The sequence below is a fragment of the Podarcis tiliguerta genome (genome assembly GCF_965153285.1).
Source record: "Podarcis tiliguerta genome assembly, chromosome: 9".
Lineage (NCBI taxonomy): Eukaryota > Metazoa > Chordata > Lepidosauria > Squamata > Lacertidae > Podarcis > Podarcis tiliguerta.
The window spans coordinates 21286828-21307284 of record NC_139542.1 but is presented as its reverse complement, the minus strand read 5'-3'; the positions used below and the strand labels follow the sequence as shown (position 1 = coordinate 21307284).

The following is a 20457-nucleotide window of genomic DNA, read 5'->3' as shown; positions in this document are numbered from 1 at the left end:
ATTGGTGGGCTGAAAATACAGTCATGTAAAAGGACACCGACACCCACACATGCACTATAGTGGCCCTGAAGCAGCTAGTACAGTGGTACCACGAGTTACAGACGCTTCAAGTTACAGATGCTTCAGGTTACAGACTCTGCTAACCCAGAAATAGTACCTCGGGTTAAGAACTTTGCTTCAGGATGAGAACAGAAATCGTGCAGCAACAGCATGGCACTAGCAGGAGGCCTCATTAGCTAAAGCGGTGCTTCAGCTTAAGAACAGTTTCAGGTTAAGAATGGACCTCCAGAACGAATTAAGTTCTTAACCTGAGGTACCACTGTAATTTATACGGACGCCTATTTTCCTTTATTGAATCAGGTTACAGTACACTGGCTCATATATGTTTCACAGCATACGCTGGTAGTTATATTACCTTAATACCACCACCAAGCAAATTTCCTTTCAGTAGCAGAACTGAGCCCATGTTCCTTTTCTACACAAAATTCCACCTCTGGGTTTACCCCGGGCATTCTTTACGTAAGAAAATAAGAGGAGCCCATCTGCTGGATTAGTCCAATGGCTTGTCTAGTCCAGCCTCCTGCCCTCACAGTGGCCAACCAGATGCCATGAGAAGCCCCAAAGCAGGAGCTGCCTGCAACATCACCCGCCCCACTTGTCACCCCCAGCAAATAGCATCCACAGGCTTACTGCCTATAGCAGCGGAGGGAGAACTTAGCTTTTCTTTGTTTCAACCACCCAATTAGGGAAGGGGAACCTTTTTATTGCTAAATAACTTGGTGCCAGAGAACTGTGTTCTCTTTCTCATTTTGTCTGTCTTGGTTATCTTACTGTACCCTGTTTTGATAACTTCTGGCTGCGACGTGGCTTAGAAGTCTGAAATACAAAGTAAAATAATAAAAGAAGTCTACTGAAAATCACTCTGATCTTCTGCCTGCCCCTGCCTTAAGCATTTCAAATATCCAGCAAGCGTTAAATAAAGTAAAGGAATGAAGCTGGTTTATTAATGAAAATGAACCAAAGAAGCATAGGGAGTTAAGCGATGTCCGTTTGCAAAGTGTGTTGTATATATGCCATTACCTCTGTTATCAGGAGATGCCTGCTCTTTCCCTGGTGGGTTTCAAAGCAGAGTCTGAAATAACACATGCTGTTCATGAACACTGTTAAGGATCTGGAAGTGGTAGCTATTGACATAATAAACTTTTTAATAAAAATTTAAAACCAAACAAGCATCTGGCATATGCCCCGGTGACTTGTTACTGTTGGATTTCCTATGTGGGTCTGCCTTTGAAAAGCTTACAGAAGTGGTCCTGAATGGGACTGCCAAGCAACATGGAACACACCTCTCCAATTTTGGAGCATGGGGGTGTGGGTAAAAAAGCTGCGGGACAAAACCCACCACCAAATTTCAGGGGCAGGGGCAAAATTTGGAGGAGGATAAAGCTTACTGCTACTACTTGAGCATCTCTACATGATTGCTGGGTGGAAGCTGCCTATCCTCCTTTCTCCGTAATGATGCTATGACATTAAATATAATTGCTTTAGAAGAGTGGGGTGGGGACCTGGACAAGGAAAGCACAAGAGGGGAGTGCTTTCTTCATGTCATCATAGGATTTAAGTGTGGCCATTCTGCAATACCCTTTCATGGATCACTGCCTTGTCATGGCAAAGAGGCTTGAGTAACTCGAAGAAGCTATGAGCTACGTCGTGCTATGAGCTACCCAAGATGGACAGGTCATAGCCGAGAGTATAGACTAAATGTGATCCACCTGGAGAAGGAACTGGCAAACCACTCCAGTATTTTGCCAAGAAAATTCTATGGACTTAAAAAAAGGCGAAGCTTTGAGAAGAAAGTGAGAGTTTCCAAGGCATGCTCTGGTTCATTGGGACACGGAGAGTCGAACATGACTAAGACGACTAAACAACAAATTCTGCAATAAATGCTCATATGGAATAGGCCATTGGAGGTATACAGTAAATGGTACGTGGGGGCACAGAATGATGTTTTGAGGTCTGACATCAGGATGGCATTTATTTCCAGCAGTTCCTAATTGACTGTAGGGCATTCATTCCAACATATTATCATTTAACAATCGATATGGGGAAACATATGCTTCAGAATCAGCACTTCTGAAATTTAACTTCAGAACTAAAACACACAATTTTGGGGAAATCTTGAGACATACCTGCTTTGGAAATGGATGGGTGTACACAATGCCTTCAGCACTAAGACTTGCTTTTCGTCTCGTCATGGGAACTATCAAAATAAGAAAAAGCTTGCAACTTTTGGCGTCAAGCTGGTTTGGAGCTGTTTGGGACTGATATATTTGTCTTACAGCAGGCAATCCAATTAAGATAAGTCTAGCATACACAAGGTTAGGGACGCGGGTGGCGCTGTGGGTAAAACCTCAGTGCCTAGGACTTGCCGATCATATGGTCAGCGGTTCGAATCCCTGTGGCGGGGTGAGCTCCCATCTTTCGGTCCCAGCTCCTGCCCACCTAGCAGTTTGAAAGCACCCCTAAGTGCAAGTAGATAAATAGGTTCCGCTTTATAGCGGGAAGGTAAACAGCGTTTCCGTGTGCTGCGCTGGTGCTGGCTCACCAGAGCAGCTTTGTCATGCTGGCCACGTGACCCGGAAGTGTCTCCGGACAGCGCTGGCCCCCGGCCTCTTGAGTGAGATGGGTGCACAACCCTAGAGTCGGACACGACTGGCCCGTACGGGCAGGGGTACCTTTACCTTATACACAAGGTTTAAAGCCTTACATAATATGGGCCTTGTCTACTTGAAGGAAGGCTTCCTCCCATAGATCTTTTCTTATGAAAAGAGATCTCCTGAAGGTGCCCTCTTCTGAGCACCTCTGCTGTCAAAAGAACAGCCCCAAGACTACCTTAGGTGTGGTACCCTAGTTGTTGAGCTCTTTGGCATGGAAGGGACATCTGAATACCAGCTTTGTTAGAGGGTGGTTCAGGGGGACATTTGCATTATACCCCAGACCTGATGCCTGTTCTCCTCCCCTTTTTAATTAACAAATGACATCATATCATTCCAAGAGTGCATTACTGAAGGGAAGAGCTCAATTAATTTGCAATGATGGATAAACGAATGAGAGAAAGAGAAGGAAGAAGATGTCCCATGACCTTCCCTGGTATTCCCCCCCCCCACCCTGAAGTTTACTAAGGTTATGTACCACACTTAAAACTGACCAGTCCTTTTTTGAGGGCCGGGGGGGGGCATTATCAAACTTTACCCATCTCAAATTTGGCAAAATCGAGGTGGGTGGAAAATCTTTGGCTCAGCACTAAAACAAACAAGCAAGCAAGCAAGCAAGCAAGCAAGCAAACAAACAAACAAACTGCTTTCTTGTGATGGTAGTCACCAGAACAGTGAGTACCAGAACCACCTCTATTTTTTTTAACCAAAAAAATACTAATCAGTAGATGCCTATTCAGGAGTCACCTTGTAGACTGGCTGTAGGCATGATTTATGAGGTAAAGGTATTGGAACTTACCATCTGGATGGTGAATAATGGTGATTTTGTCTGTTAGGAAGAAAAATAAGCCGAAATGTGGTTACAACAACTGGTCATGTGGGGTTTTTTTTAGTCCAGTCTTTCCCCAAGTGCCATTTGATTTGCATTCATAGAATTGTGAGCATAGATCTACCTCAGAATTTCATATTTTCCCCCATTATTCCAGGGATGAGGAGCCTGCAATCCTTCAGCTCCTGTCATCCCTGATCATTAGCCCTGCTGGATGGGGATGTTGGGAATTGGTGTCCAATGATACTTAAAGGGCTCTGCATCCCTGCACTGTGGTCTTATCTACACTAGTGTGGCACTGAAAGTGGAAGTTGGTGTATCGGGATTGGGCCAATATATCCATTTTGGTTTCTCTCACTTTCTCCTTTTCCCTAATTTTAAATCAAGTTCTCCACACTTCTACATCAGTTTGAAAATTTGTTTTTTTTTTAAAAAAAAGTCCTCATGAACATTTATCAGCATTTTTGTGTGAATTCTAATATGTACATTTTTTTGTATGCAGTTCCCCCCAATTTGAATGCAGTTTCCCATAATGCAATGCTTCTTGGTACATTATGTTCACTAATACATACACTTATATGCATGCTTTGCACTAGTATATGCGTTTTTGTACACATTGCTTGGCTGGAGAACTGCATTGCAAAATTCGGAGACGTGTGGCTTTCAAAGGATGGCTGTGTTTTGGTTCTCATATTCTTTCAGAAAGTGTGAACTAGTTAAGTTCACCTTGAAATGGCAACAAAGTTAAACTCTTTCTAGTGGAAGGCTGGGTAAGAGAAAGGTCCCACAGGCATACAAATGCCCTTCCCATGGAAAAAAACCAAACACTTTTCATGTTGAAAAATGCAGACTGTATTCTTTCACAGTCTCTTACCAACCCCGGACTAAAGAAGGCGAGGGATATAGAGTACTGTGAATCACCTCTAAAGTGGTTACTGCTATTCCTTCTCCTGTCTGGGAGCAACCATAGAAAACTTCCCTCCAGCCCTCTCCATGTTTCTGCCAACCTTTCTGTAGTGCTTGATTTTTGTTGATGAGTTGTGGCAACTAAGACACAAACTGGAGTAGTTCAGGGCAGGGATTGTTCGGCCCCTGACAACTCTCTATAACTTGTTAAAGGTAAAGGTACCCCTGCCCGTACGGGCCAGTCTTGCCAGACTCTAGGGTTGTGCGCTCATCTCACTCTATAGGCCGGGAGCCAGCGCTGTCCGCAGACACTTCCGGGTCACGTGGCCAGCGTGACAAGCTGCATCTGGCGAGCCAGCGCTGCACACGGAACGCCGTTTACCTTCCCGCTATTAAGCGGTCCCTATTTATCTACTTGCACCCGGGAGTGCTTTCGAACTACTAGGTTGGCAGGCGCTGGGACCGAGCGACGGGAGCGCACCCCGCCGCGGTGATTCGCCGACCTTTTGATCGGCAAGTCCTAGGCACTGAGGCTTTAACCCACAGCGCCACCCGCGTCCCCCTATAACTTGTTAGGGAGGCCTGATTCAAACTTTGATAATCCCTGGTATAAACAGAGGATTTCCTGGTCCAAAAATACTGAATTGCTGTTCAAAACACGTTTCTTGATTCCATCGCCTATAATTTTGGCATTCCACACAGCTGCTCATAATTACTATTATGAATCATTTTGTGTTCTTCTATGGGAAGGCAGGTCTCCGCATTTGACAAATTGTCACAAAACTATGGAGAAGCCTATCAAAATCTTTCCATGGGCTTCACTAGTCTTTGGTTCAGGCCTTGAAAAAATATATATATACAGTTCCCTTCTGCAGCTTATTGAAATGCTAGTTAAATGTAATTTACCATACGTGCTTTCCTCCTCCGGTCTTTTTCTGATAATAGAGTCTCTGAGCTGGCGTATTTTTTCCTTAAGTAAGAAACAAACACACAAACAACAACAAAAATCAATAGCTGCAGTTGATTGTTAAAAATAATGAATGAGTAGCTGGAGGAGTTGGGCTTTTTAGCATTCTGCACACTTAAGCTTCCTAGCACAGGAAATCATTTTAAAAGACATTGGGGGGTGGAATCTCTCTCTTTCTGTGTGTGCTTTAAAAGAGAATTTTGGTAGAGTTATGATACATAACGATCTCTGGAAAGTTTTCTCTAAGAGCAAATGCAATATCTCCACAGCTGCCACCCACTCCCTCAAGAGGCAATAAGTGCCATCCATATGGGCAGCTACCTTGAATTTCATGGCCAAAATAAGAAAGAAGTATTTGTAACCACCCAAGAAGCAATGAGTTATTAGGAAGAACCTGTTCAGCTTTGTTCTGTCAACTTTAGTTTTGCTGCCCAATCACTCCAGTTGTCTCAAAGAAGGACAAGTCAAGTCTTCTCATCATGGTTCGGGTGTCATGCTAAACCATGGCTTGAATCTGGCTTGTTTCCAACCAGAGTTAACATTAACCATAGTTTGTCTGTTTGGACAATGATGGAAAATCAATTGCAGCTATGTGAAGTCTCAATATTTTCAGGGCTCTTTAAATCCAGCTAATTTCTATGAACACTCAAATGCAAATGGTGAGGTGGACTCCAGAAAGAAACTTCTGCAATATTATATATATTACCAATAAACTAAGAGAGTCAATGTAGGTGGTGCAGCAATTGTGGCCAAACCCTCAACCACACTCATTAAGAACATTGCAAAATCCCACATATAAATCCAATCCAGATGTTGCACTTTTGGTCTAATAAACTATGCTTTAACAGATGGGGAATGAGCCCTGTGCCCATGTACTCTTGTCGCTCTCCTCCCTTTCATCTTTTAAGGGCCTAGCTTTAGTGAAAACATGATTGTTCCTTAAACCAACTTTCCCATAACATTCAAACAAGGACACTGTAAAAATTGGAGACTTATTTGAGGGATTTTTCTGTCACTTCCTGTTTGGCATTACCATCACTAGTATGGTCACTCTGAAAATCAGCCCCAATATATTCTCCTAATATACACACTTTTGCAAGCAATTTTCCATAGTGTCATGCATTTTTTAGGATATTTGCACCAATGTATGCATTTTATGCAACATTTTGCATGGTAGACGTATTTTTGTACACATTACTGGGTGGCAGAACGACACTGCAAAATTTGGATAACTGCAAAATTTGAAGGATGGTTGAATTTCTGCCTGCACATTGTATGGAAAGTGTGAATTAGCTAGCTTTGCCTTTGAATGTGAATTGACTCAAATTTCTCCTACACCCCTAACTATGAGAAACACATGCGGATGTGGTCATTAAAAATGCATGCATGTCATTAAAATCCTAAGATTTGATTTGTATCCTGGCTATATGTAGAACTATTCACAAGAGTGGGGCCGGTCACTGGCAGAATTGGCTGCTTTGCCTGCAGATGATCCCAGGTTCAGTTCATGGCATCTCCAGTAAAACAGATCCGGTGGCAAGGGATGGAAAGCTCTCTGCCTGTCAGGTTTTGGGGAAGCGGCTTCCTCCCTCCCTTTGGCCGTGGATAAGCAGAACAAAGCGAAGAGAGTCTCTTACCATTTAAAGATATTTTAGTTATCACAGCGAAAGAACAAAGAGTTCTTTCATTGTTCTGCATGGGACAATGACAATAAAGATATCATATATCGTAAAGAGTCCATTCTCAAAGTAAAGGTGCTCCCGATTAAGGTTTCCACCTACTTCCCCCCTCGTCACCCTCGTCACTTCCTTGTCTTGCAACCTGATCTTGCAACCACTATGCCTTCTATGTAGCTACCTTATCTATTCTCTTTGACCTTGGACTGAGCGGCTGGACACATTCCAGTGAACCAGAGTCTGTCAACTCTCTTTTTCTTAGTTCTTCTTCCCCTAGCTGTTCCCCACTCAACTCTGCCCAGCTCTGCAAACTCTGCAAACCACTGCTCCAAATCTATACTGCTCTGCTGCTCTTGGGCAGCTTCAGGATCCTGGTCAGGAAGAGGGGGAGGCTCCCACCATTCCTCATCAGAGCAGCACTCCTCAGCCTGGTCTCTGACACTGCCTGAGATCCTGGAGGGATGCTGACAGCCAGAGAAGATAATACTGGACCTCATGGACAAAGCGACTGGCTTGGCACAAGGAAGCTCCCTATGCGTCTAATACTGGTACACCTAACTCAGGTTTGAAAACACACAACACAGGAGAAGAAGGAAAATGTGAAACCCACTAAAACTGCAGAGATATCTTGATAAACATAGCAGCTAGCTTGTAACCACCACACAAAATACACAAGGCTTCTACCTGCTGGGTCGCTTCTAATCCACTTCTGTGATTCTGCCATTCTTTAAATTTCTCCAGAGCTTCATCCACAGAAAGTATCCCCTTCTTCACCTGCTCCTGCAATAGGATGAGCTCTTCTTGCCTCAATGGGATGCTTGGCTTGATGGTGCTGTATGTGGTCCTGTCACCTTGAGCTTTATCTTCAGGGAGCAAATGCAAACATTCAGGACAGAAGCAAAAACCCTTTTTGAGCTGCATATATGATAGAAATCTAGATTTCTGAAGCAGAGAAAATGGACAGCCTAAGTGCAATTACTAGATACCTTTTCAGTGTGGTGTAGTGGTAAAATGATATAATGGTTATCATATCAGACTAGGGGTAGGGAGACACAGTTTAGTTGCCTAGGCTAATTTCACTATATTTCAGCCACACAGGGTTGTTGAGAGGATGCAAATGGAAGGGGGTGACCCACCTTAGCCCCCTGGAAGAAAGGCAAGATATAAAGGAAATAAATACATAAATCCAAACGGTAAAGGTCTCAATGATGGGGGGAAGATGTTGCTTCACCCTGACTCCTTAGAGACACCAGAACATTTAGCTTATTTTCCTTGTATTCAGCTTTTGTATTATCAGAGCTTTGCCACAACTCCCATTAAGACAGGGATAGGGAACCTGTAATTTTCCAGATGATAGTGGACTCCAGCTCCCATTAGCCCCAGCATGGCCAATGGTGAGGAATGATGGAAGTTGCTGACATATAAAATTTGGATAACTGCATATCTCCCATCCCTGTAGCAAGAGATGAGTAACAGGCAGACCTTTCCCTAGGACCTTGTGTGGTGTAGTGGTTAAGAGCGGTAGTCTCGTAATCTGGGGAACCGGGTTCGCGTCTCCGCTCCTCCACATGCAGCTGCTGGGTGACCTTGGGCTAGTCACACTTCTTTGAAGTCTCTCAGCCCTACTCACCTCACAGAGTGTTTGTTGTGGGGGAGGAAGGGAAAGGAGAATGTTAGCCACTTTGGGTAGTGATAAAGCGGGATATCAAATCCAAACTCTTCTTCTCTTCTTCTCCCCTACCTGCTAGGTCAGATTTGAATCTGGATCCCAACTGGAATATCAATAACTTTTAAGCTCCAGGATTAAATTCTATGTTGATAAATGAGACGAGTGCTGCCAGGGATTCCAATATCTAGCTGCAATGAGGGTTTCATCCTGGTACACAAAGCATTCACATTCATGGCCATTTGCCTGATTAATTCACTCTCTGTTGAATTTAGTTGTCGTTGGAGTTCCTTTTGTGAGACAGCACTGTACCATTAACTAATTATGAAACTCAAGAAAGGAATCACTGACACATTACATTAAGGCCAGGCGCTTTGGTTCATAAGCAAAGACAGGAAATCTAGCACTTTGAGAGCCAGTGTGGTGGTGTGGTTGAGAGCGGTAGTCTTGTAATCTGGGGAACCGGGTTCCTTTCCCCGCTCCTCCACATGCAGCTGCTGGGTGACCTTGGGCCAGTCACACTTCTCTGAAGTCTCTCAGCCCCACTCACCTCACAGAGTGTTTGTTGTGGGGGAGGAAGGGAAAGGAGAATGTTAGCCGCTTTGAGACTCCTTAAAGGGAGTGAAAGGCGGGATATCAAATCCAAACTCTTCTTCTTCTTCTTCTTCACTACCAAGATAGCTTTCCACAGCAACCAGTGTGCACACCACACTTTCCTGAAGACAAACTCTGTGTCATACTGAATTATCTCTATACTAGAGCTGTACACCATTGTTGTTGTTGTTTAGTCGTTTAGTCATGTCCAACTCTTCGTGACCCCATGGACCAGAGCAAGCCAGGCACTCCTGTCTTCCACTGCCTCCCACAGTTTGGTCAAACTCATGCTGGTAGCTTTGAGAACACTTTCCTATGCAATATTTTTCTTTACAGCATTGGACTGTATACAGCTTAAAGCAGCTCGACATCCACTTGAGTCGGTGCTGGGAAGGTAAAATAGGTTGGCCAGGAAGCTCACTTGCATTACAGTTGCCTGGTCTTCACTGTATTCCGCATGGATGAAGATCAGACATTCAGTTTGCAATCATATGCGAGGTGTAAGCTGCATTGCACACAGTGGAACTTACTTTGGAGGGAAAATATATGGGGTTGTGCTGCCTGGCAACTGAAGGATGATGTGCCAAAACTCCCCATGGAAGTGACCTCTAAACACGTCAGAAGTGCTGGTTCAATTAATAGCACGATGGCCAATTAATGATTAGATAGGAACCCTGTAGTAGTAAGCTGGTGATGATGACTAATTTTCTGTAGAATAACATGGTACCTCCTCCGTCATGTTAATGCTTCCTTCTTGTGTGAGGGCTCTTTTGTGGTCCCTCAATCAACAATATATGGATCCTCATTTTATTGTCTTGTACCAATGAAAAGCTTTAAAAGATCAACATTCTGATTTGCAGTTTTTATTGTACCCGGTGGGCTACATGTAGCATGGTAGCATGGAGAATCTGGCCAGCCTATTAAAAATGCATTTATTTCAGCAGGTGATTGATGCTTAGAAATTATTTGAACTTGTAGAGCAGTAACCTTGGACATTGGTGCACCAGCAGCGTCAATAATACCGATATTTAATCATCTCCTAGGAAAATGTTATAATGCCGCTTGAAGGTTACAGTAAACTCACTGCTCATAAAAATGGAACAAACAGTCAGGAATTCTCTTTTCATTGATTAAATGGCTATGAACACAGTGGTGTCCTAAACAGGGCACAATTTGCCTTGTGATTGCTACCACTGGCAGCTGACCGCCAACTCTACATATTTGCTCAAAAGAAAGTCCCAGTGGCCTGAACTGGAGGTTTCCCCTTGCTAATTGTGCAGAGCTCTGTATCCTTAAATTGTTGTCATGTCCGCGAGTGGTGCTGTGGGTTAAACCACAGAGCCTAGGACTTGCCGATCAGAAGGTTGGCAGTTCGAATCCCTGCGACGGGGTGAGCTCCCGTTGCTTGGTCCCTGCTCCTGCCAACCTAGCAGTTCAAAAGCACCTCAAAAGTGCAAGTAGATAAGTAGGTACCACTCCAGCGGGAAGGTAAACGGTGTTTCCGTGCGCTGCTCTGGTTCACCAGAAGTGGCTTAGTCATGCTGGCCACATGACCCGGAAGCTGTACGCCGGCTCCCTCGGCCAATAAAGCGAGATGAGCGCCGCAACCCCAGAGTCGGTCCCGACTGGACCTAACAGTCAGGGGTCCCTTTACCTTTACCCAGTAAAGGAAGTTACAAAAACTAAACTGCATCCACTTGGAAACTTCTGATTCTCTGAGGTAGAACTTAAGACCTGAGCTTGGTGGTCGGTAGAGTTGCACAGCACAGCTCCTGACTGAGAACTATACCACTGGAAGTGGGAGGCTCCCTTTTCTAATGCCTTGCAAGTAGAAAAGTAGTAGATCAAGCATAGCATTCTTTCTAACAGTGTTATTTCTGGTGGGGATCACTAAAACAAGTCCTTAAATGGGATGTTCCAAGGAAAAGGAGGAGGCGGGACTGAGCCAGTTTGGGATCTGCTGGATCCTGCACCAGTGTTGCTGTCTTCAGATGATGGTGTCAGGCCTGATCTGGACCTGATCTCTGTACCAGTTATTCTGCCCTTCCCTTCCACTGCTCCTCCTCTGAGTGGCTGGGCTGTGGCTATGGCATTGGTCCTGTCCCTCGAGAAAACTCTGCTGGCTGGTTGGATTGTGCCCTAAGTCTCAATCTAGCTCTGTAACTGTCACATTTGCCTTGTGATTGCTACCATTGGCAGCATAGCCTGGCAAAGAACAGTAAGAAATGAGAAAAGACTGTAGAAGAATAGATGCATTTAACATCCAGTCCTAGACTAACAATGCAAACTTACCCTGCCACAGGTTGCGTCAGGGAACCAGCAAATGGGAGTTTTTGCAGATTGTTGCATTGGGTTATTATACTGCCATGAACAGCCTCTCTGGACCATATATATATATGTGTATATAAATCAACAAAATCATCATACCTGGTTTTCTGGCAGCGCACAGCAACTTCTCATTACCAGCATGAGTTCTGGTTGCCTTCTGCTGAAAAACTACACGAAAAGGAAATTAGGAAATGAAAGATGGCAGCAGAATAAGTATGGTGATTACTTTTCAGAACTCCAGTGCCTCACAAGAGCATCCAAGGACCTTGAAAACAGATTATAAGGAAATAGCATGAGCTCTCACAGTGTCGATGGGCATTATTTTGGAATACTTCTGGGTAGAGGCAAATTCAGAAGTGCATTATCTCTTCACGATGCTCACAGCCATGCCTCCTCACAGCTACACCCCCTCAAAGTCACACCCCTACTAAGATTATACAAGCATTTTAGATTATAAAATAATCTCATAATCATACAATAATAATAATAATTAGGGATGCATTGTAATGCAGATCTCTCTGTGTTGCCTTTCAGAGAGATCTACTATTTTCTGTGCAAATGATTTGGAGTGTATCAATATCTTTTTTTCAGAGCAGATTAAGTCGCCTTTTCCTTGAAGTTCCTTTGTCCATAACAAAACTTGCACACCATTCTCTTCAGACTGAAGCACCTCCCTGAAACCTTGCCCTCCCCTTCCTGGTCCAGCTCTCCGCTGCCCCAGACCACACTTGGCCACACATGTTAGGAAGCTTGGTTGTGTCAACAAATAGAGAGGACATATCCGTCAATCTGCTGATTTATCTCAATTTCTCATTTCTCAAATCTGAAGTTCAGTTCTCCACATTTTCTCAACAGGATGTGATTTTTTTTACACATAGAAGTCCTCATGATAATCCATCAGCATTCCAGCAGGAATGTTTCCCACAAGACATACATTTTTGTATGCAGTGTTTTAGTGGTTAGAGTGCTGGACTAAGACCTGGGCTCAAACTCCCACTGGGTGACCTTGGTCCAGTAGCTGTCTCTCTCAGCCTAAACGACCTCACAGGGCTGTTGTGAGGATAAAATGGGAAGAGAGGGAATTGTAGGCACTTCTTTAATGAGGTAGAAATGTAATAATAAACAATAAATAAAAATAAACAGGCACATTTTTGCAAGTTGTCAGGCACTGGGCAGAAGAGGAATGGTAGAGACCGCTGGGAAATAATGGGAGAGGAAGAAGAGGAAGCACCAGGAGGGTGACAGCTGACGGACACAGTGGCTTTAGAAAGCATTCCAGAACTCCCCTCTCCCAGAACACGGCAAGCCTTGAAAGTAGGAGAGCAAAGAGCTCAGAAGCAGAGGGCCCTCAGCGCCACCCGTAGGGGAGATGATGACAATGACAAAAGAGGAAGTGGAAAGAAAGGGGGGGTGAAGAGTCACTCAAGACAGCGCCACTATCCCAAGAGGCTGTGTTCCAAGCCTCTCTCTGTAAATATTGAATAAAAAGCAGATGGTAAGAACTTGTCTTGTATGTTCCTGGCAACCAACTGTGGGAGTTGCTTATTGCCGCCTGGCACAAGCGTTCCCCCCTAATATAATGCATATTGTATGTTATTTTCACCAATATATACATTTGTATGCATACTCTCAGGGGTCAGCAAACTTTTTCAGCAGGGGGTTGGTCCACTGTCCCTCAGACCTTGTGGGGGGCCAGACTATATTTTGAAAAGAAAAACAAATGAACAAATTCCTATGCCCCACAAATAACCCAGAGATGCATTTTAAATAAAAAATTCTACTCATGTGAAAAACACCAAGCAGGCCCCACAAATAACCCAGAGATGCATTTTAAATAAAAGCACACATTCTACTCTTGTAAAAACATATGGATTCCCAGACCACCTGCAGGCTGGATTCAGAAGGCAATTGGGCCGGATCCGGCCCCCGGGCCTTAGTTTGCCTACCCATGGTCTACCCTAATATACACATTTTTTAATTCGTTGTTTGGTTGGAGAATCATAGAATCATAGAGTTGGAAGAGACCACAAGGGCCATCGAGTCCAACCCCCTGCCAAGCAGGAAACACCATCAGAGCACTCCTGACATATGGTTGTCAAGCCTCTGCTTAAAGACCTCCAAAGAAGGAGACTCCACCACACTCCTTGGCAGCAAATTCCACTGTCGAACAGCTCTTACTGTCAGGAAGTTCTTCCTAATGTTTAGGTGGAATCTTCTTTCTTGTAGTTTGGATCCATTGCTCCGTGTCCGCTTCTCTGGAGCAGCAGAAAACAACCTTTCTCCCTCCTCTATGTGACATCCTTGTATATATTTGAACATGGCTATCATATCACCCCTTAACCTCCTCTTCTCCAAGCTAAACATGCCCAGCTCCCTTAGCCGTTCCTCATAAGGCATCGTTTCCAGGCCTTTGACCATTTTGGTTGCCCTCCTCTGGACACGTTCCAGTTTGTCAGTGTCCTTCTTGAACTGTGGTGCCCAGAACTGGACACAGTACTCCAGGTGAGGTCTGACCAGAGCAGAATACAGTGGCACTATTACTTCCCTTGATCTAGATGCTATACTCCTATTGATGCAGCCCAGAATTACATTGGCTTTCTTAGCTGCCGCGTCACACTGTTGGCTCATGTCAAGTTAGTGGTCAATCAAGACTCCTAGATCCTTTTCACATGCACTGCTCTCAAGCCAGGTGTCACCCATCTTGTATTTGTGCCTCTCTTTTTTTTTTTTTGCCCAAGTGCAATACTTTACATTTCTCCCTTTAAAATTCATCTTGTTTGTTTTGGCCCAGTTCTCTAATCTGTCAAGGTCATTTTGAAGTGTGATTCTGTCCTCTGGGGTGTTAGCCACCCCTCCCAGTTTGGTGTCATCTGCAAATTTGATCAGGATGCCCTTGAGTCCATCATCCAAGTCGTTGATAAAGATGTTGAATAAGACCGGGCCCAAGACAGAACCCTGTGGCACCCCACTAATCACTCTTCTCCAGGATGAAGAGGAACCATTGATGAGCACCCTTTGGGTTCGGTCAGTCAGCCAGTTACAAATCCACTGAGTGGTAGCATAGTCAAGACCGCATTTTACCAGCTTCTTTACAAGAATACCATGCTAAAATCAAGGTAGGCTAGGAGAAGGTAGGAGAAGTGTGTTGCAATTTTGGTGGGAAATTTTGCTTATGCTCAGGGGGCAAGGCAGGGCAGCAATGAGGTTAAGGTGAACCAATGGGAGTGCCAGGCTGTCCTCACCAATGTGTCCGCATTGCCCGGACAATATTGCTGTGCTGCCCACATCAACCCAGTATGTGGCACAGCCACTACTGCCAGATGACAGGCTCCACCATGCCACCCCACCAACATGGCCGCTCCTGCAATGCCATCATGTTTCACGCCAGTCTAGTGTCAACTGCTGGCAGCAAAGGGGTCAGGGTTTGAAGAGAATTCTATCCTACCCAATGGATGTTAAGTCATGGGCAGGCCAAATGTTAATGGCCAAGGGCAGGAAAATGAAGAGAGTGTCCTCTAACAAATTACCCGAAGAGAAAATAAATTGGGTCCAGGACAGGGATACATTCAACAATGTCCCTGATTAGGAAGTACTTTAACTGATAGGCCTGGGTATTTCTGCTGAGTTTTGCAATGCCACAGCAATGAAATAAATGGAATTACTTCTCCAGCTGTTCAAAGTCAAATTGCTAGAACCACTTTACATTCAGCGTCTTGCTGAAAATCATTTTCAGCTGGCAACAAACACTCTGAGTGGGCGAGGTAAGAGAAAATAAATTATTCACTTTTTTTGGAATTAGGAAAACATGCAACTAAACTGCAACACAGCAGGCACACGGGCATGCTATGATTTGAGGAGAAAACAGTGAAGAAACATGTCGACATTTCTCACAACACTTAACAAGCCAAGGCACCCAGTTTTGGCAATGATAAACTGGAGCACATCCAGTGGATGGACAGCATATTGAAGGTCTGGGAACTTAAGTCCTATGAGGAATAGGTGAAAGAGCTGGGTATGTTTCATCTGGAGAAGAGATGATTAAGGGAAGGCATGGCTGGATTGCCCCATAGAAGATGGAGGAGACTTGTTCTCTCTGTGATATCTTGTGGGCTCTGTGATATTCTGCAAGAATTCAATTAACTCTTGTGAGATTTCAGCAAGATCTTGCCAGAAGCTGCTGATACTTCACCAGGGGCTGAAGTGGTGGGATGAGTGAGGTGCCCACAGGGGTGCCACCTCTTGAGCTTCTGCTGCCCAAGGTGGCTGTTTCACTCTGTCTCGTGGGCAAGCGGACCCTGCTCTTGCTCCGCAGAGGACCTATGGGTGGAAGTGGGTGGAAACTGTTTGGCAGTGGAACATACTGCCCAAGAGCTGAGGATCTTTCATCCACTGGAGATACTTAAGCGGCTGGTGAGTGACTATCTGTTAGGGGTGTATAGTTTTATCTTGGGTTGTACATTCTTTATTGATAAGGGGCTTGGACTAGATGAACCATAGAATCATAGATTTGTACAGTTGGACGTTATACCTGGTCATCTAGTCCAAACCTCTACAATGCAGGAATCTCCCTTAAAACATCCATGATAGATGCTTAAATCTCTACTTAAAAAACCTCCTTCCAAAGGAGTGTGTTCCACTGTCAAACAGCTCTTCCTGTCAGAAGTTCTTCATGATGTTTAGCCAGAATCTCATTTCTTGTAACTGGAAGCCATTGGTTTAGGTCCTACCCAAGTTTGCTCCATTTTCCATGTGACAAGCTGTTAGATATTTGAAGATTTCTATCACATCTCCCCTCAGTCTTCTCTTTTCTGGGACAAAGATACCCAACTCCCTCAACTCTAAGGCTTGGTTTCCAGACCCTTAATCATCTTGGTTGTCCTCCTTTGCACACATTCCAGCTTGTCAATATCCTCCTTTAACTGTGGTGGCTAGAACTGGACACAATACTCCAGGTGTGCTCTGACTAAGGCAGAATAGAATGGTACTATTACTTCCCTTGAACTGTTGATGCAACCTAGAATAAAATTCACCTTTTTTTGCTGCTGCATCACACAGTTGACTTATGTTGAGCTTGTGGTCTACTAAGACCTTGAGATCCTTTTCACATGTACTTCTTGCAAGCAAGGGTTTGTATGGAACTGGTTCTTCCTGCCTCTATTGAAATTCATTTTGTAGTTTCGGCCCAGTTCTCCATTCTATTAAGGTCATACTGGATCCCAGGGCCTCGGACAAAACCCTGTGACACCCCACTTCTCACTCCCCCCCCCCAGGATGGCATGAACAACCAGCTACAAATCCACTTAACTGCTTTGTATGGTGAAGAACCTGGGTTTAATCCCCAGCATCTCCAGGTAGGATTTGGAGAGACCCATGCTTGAAAGCCTGGAGAGTCACTGCCAATCCGTGTGGACAACCCTGCACTAGATAGACCAAAGGTGTGGTTCAGTGTAAGGCAACTTCCTATGGCCATGGAGGCAGGTGGGGGCAGTCATCTGCAGCTTTCCATTGACTCCAATGAAACTTTTGAAAATTTACGCCATCATTTCAGGTAGAGCTGATCTTTGAGCAAGCACAAGTCCTGCTGGACTCAATCTGGTTCCCAGTACATAAGCACCTTATTGTATATTGATTCAGTGCAGAATTGCTTTGGGAATAACGCACTGATGAGATGGTTTCAGATGATATAGTGAACCAAAGCAAGAAAGAGCTATAGAGACTACATTCAGAAAACATTAACTCTGGTGAATTCAGTTCCTTCTCTCTGATCTTGTTTTCTAAGCTTTCACTATCTAATGTAGGATGTTGAGGCAGCAAAAAACTGATTTGCTCCATTGGAAGCACCACCTGTTATGACAAAAGCCCTCAAATATCATTGATGACATTATACAAGTCTTGTTGACTTGAAGGAAACACTCGATGTGAATGAAACAACATTAAGGGAAATTGTGCTTTGAATGAGAATGTGCTTGCTATCAGACCGTCAAAATAAAACTGCAGTTCTAGCAAGAACTCAGGCTGGTGGGTGGAAGGTTAAGAGATGTGCCCCTGAAACACATTGCATCCCAACAAATAAAGCTGAATGCCAATGAACGGGCCAGTGAAGGCAGACTCAGAGACTGGGTTAAGTTGTTCAATCTGCTTCTTTTTGCTGCTTATTTTAATGCTACAGAAACGCTAGCAACATGGTTCCATTTACTATGAAGGTACCATTGCTGCACAATGTAGCCCTCCCTTTACCCCCAGTTGGATTGGTGAGGGGCCCCTCTGAGCCACTGGGGACCATCAGTCACTGCTGGGTTGGGGCAAGAGATGACCCCAGGCTTGCATATAAGCCTGTATTGGCCACTTATGTTTTCCCTTCATTGCCTAAAAGCAGCTAAGGTGTGATGTCTTGGAGTGATTTGCTAACGGAATTATCATGGTGGCAGGAGACGAGTTAGCCCCTCCCATGGCTGCTTTTGTTGATGGGGGATGCATTCACACATATTCAATGTAGTGCCTAGTTTTGCTTTGAGGCTGCATTTTTTTTGGTACAGTTACTTGCGAATAAGCTCTGTTTCTATTATTATTATTATTATTATTATTATTATTATTATTATTATTTACATACCACCCTATACCCTGGGGTCTCAGGGCAGTTCACAGAATAATATCAAAATATAAAACCACAAAATACATAATCAGAATAAAAAACAACCCAATAACCCCCCCAACCCCCCCACATTTTAAAAGGGCATTGGATGTCAATCAAATCAACCAAAGGCCTTGTTAAAAAGGAATGTTTTTGCCTGGCGCCTAAAGGTATACAATGAAGGTGCCAGGTGAACTTCCCTGGGGAGAGCATTCCACAGACAGGGAGTCACTGCAGAGAAGGCCTGTTCTTCTGTTGCCACCCTCCGGACCTCTTGAGGAGGAGGCACATGAAGAAGGGCCTCAGAAGATGATCTCAGGGTCTGGGTAGGTTCATATGAAAAGAGGCGGTCCTTGAGGTATTGCGGTCCTGAACCATTTAAGTCTTTATAGGTCAAAACCAGCACTTTGAATTGGGCCTGGAAACTAATCTGCAGCCAGTGCAGTTGGACCAGGATCAGTGTAATATGCTCAAACCGTCTTGCTCCGGTCAGGAACCTGGCCTCTGAATTCTGCACCAGCTGAAGTTTCTGAACCATCTTCAGAGGCAGCCCTACATATAATACATTGCAGTAATTTAACCTTGAGGTTACCAAAGCATAGACAACAGGAGTTAGGCTATCCCTGTCCAGATAGGGGTGTAGCTGGGCCACCAGCCAATGCTGATGGAAGGCACTCCAAGCCACTGAGGCCACCTGAGCCTCAAGCAACAGCAAAGGATCAAGGAGTGCCCCCAAGCTATGAACCTGCTCCTTCAGAGAAAGTGTAAACCCATCTAAAGCAGGCAATCTCCCACCCATCTGGTCTAGGAAACTACCCACTAACCCGCTCTCAGTCTTATCTGGATTGAGTTTCAGTTTGTTGGCTCTCATCCAGTCAATTACTGAGGCAAGACACTGGTCCAGCACTTCCACTGCCTCATCTGCAGATGTAAAGGAGAAATAGAGCTGAGTGTCATCAGCATACTGCTGACAACACACTCCAAACCTCCGGATAACCCCAGCCAGCAGTTTCATGTAGATGTTAAACAACGTAGGGGGTAGGATTGAGCCCTGTGGAACCCCACATTGAACGTTCCATGGGGCTGAAAAGCAAGTAACACCCTCTGGGAGTGGCCATCCAAGTAGGACTGGAACCACTGCAAAGCGGTGCCACCCACTCCTAGTTTGGAGAGTTGCTCTAGAAGGATACCATGGTCGATGGTATCGAAAGCCACTGAGAAGTGTTTGGATTTGGATTTGATATCCCGCTTTATCACTACCCGAAGGAGTCTCAAAGAAGCTATCATTCTCCTTTCCATTCCTCCCCCACAACAAACACTCTGTGAGGTGAGTGGGGCTGGGAGACTTCAAAGAAGCGTGACTAGCCCAAGGTCACCCAGGAGCTGCATGTGGAGGAGCGGAGACGCGAACCCGGTTCCCCAGATTACGAGTCTACCGCTCTTAACCACTACACCACACTGGAGAAGTCGAGAAGAATTAACAGGGACATGTTTCCCTTGTCTCTCTCTTGACAGAGGTCATCATACATAGTAGAACTTCCTTCTGAAAAAGCATGCACAAGTTTGCAGTGCACATCCCATGGAAAGCAACAAGACTTTACCGTAAAGTATGTTTACTACTGGGATGTGTTTGTGTAGCAAATCAAAGAGGGGCAGGGAATTACAACAGCGCTAAGCAGGCTTCTTCCTTGGCAGTCTTATCCAGGGATGCCAATGAGTCAGCAGGCACAGAGACTGAAGTATCCCCCTTAGGCCTGAGGCAATTCTCTAAGGTCAGAGCTGAACTACATGGCAGATCACTGTAAGCAAAACTGCACCTGTCTCTGTGGTTAAGCTGTGCTAACTTCAGTCTCCAGGGCGGATGAGCCTGTGCCTTTAATGAGCACAAACCTTTTGCTATGTGCTACGAAACAAAATGCTCTCATGCATTTATTTAACAGTTATTCTGACATTGTGTAATTGGAAGCATATTGAAATAACCTGGTGAGGAATATTAAGAAGCCAAGGAACAGGAAGGAAGCGCGTCGAGAGTGCGCGCCATCTGGACATAAAGCCATTTGGCACGACGGCGTGGCTTCGTCTTGATGAAATTTCCCTGTGTTACTGAATATTTATCTGAGTATAGATGGTGCAATGATTGAGGGCAGGG

At 44.7% G+C, this 20457-nt stretch overlaps 1 protein-coding gene across 1 annotated transcript in view; it reads right to left on the bottom strand.

Moving 5' to 3' along the window:
- The window catches only part of BANK1 (B cell scaffold protein with ankyrin repeats 1), a 172031-nt gene that overhangs the window by 6385 nt on the left and 145189 nt on the right, over positions 1 to 20457 (bottom strand). Inside the window, exons 11-16 of the mRNA XM_083456772.1 lie at positions 11777 to 11845; positions 7774 to 7952; positions 5353 to 5416; positions 3511 to 3540; positions 2187 to 2257; positions 1081 to 1132 (exon numbers count right to left, since the gene is read on the bottom strand). Of these exons, the coding sequence (XP_083312898.1) occupies positions 1121 to 1132; positions 2187 to 2257; positions 3511 to 3540; positions 5353 to 5416; positions 7774 to 7952; positions 11777 to 11845 (425 nt within the window). The 3' untranslated portion in view covers positions 1081 to 1120. The remainder of the gene's footprint in view (positions 1 to 1080; positions 1133 to 2186; positions 2258 to 3510; positions 3541 to 5352; positions 5417 to 7773; positions 7953 to 11776; positions 11846 to 20457) is intronic.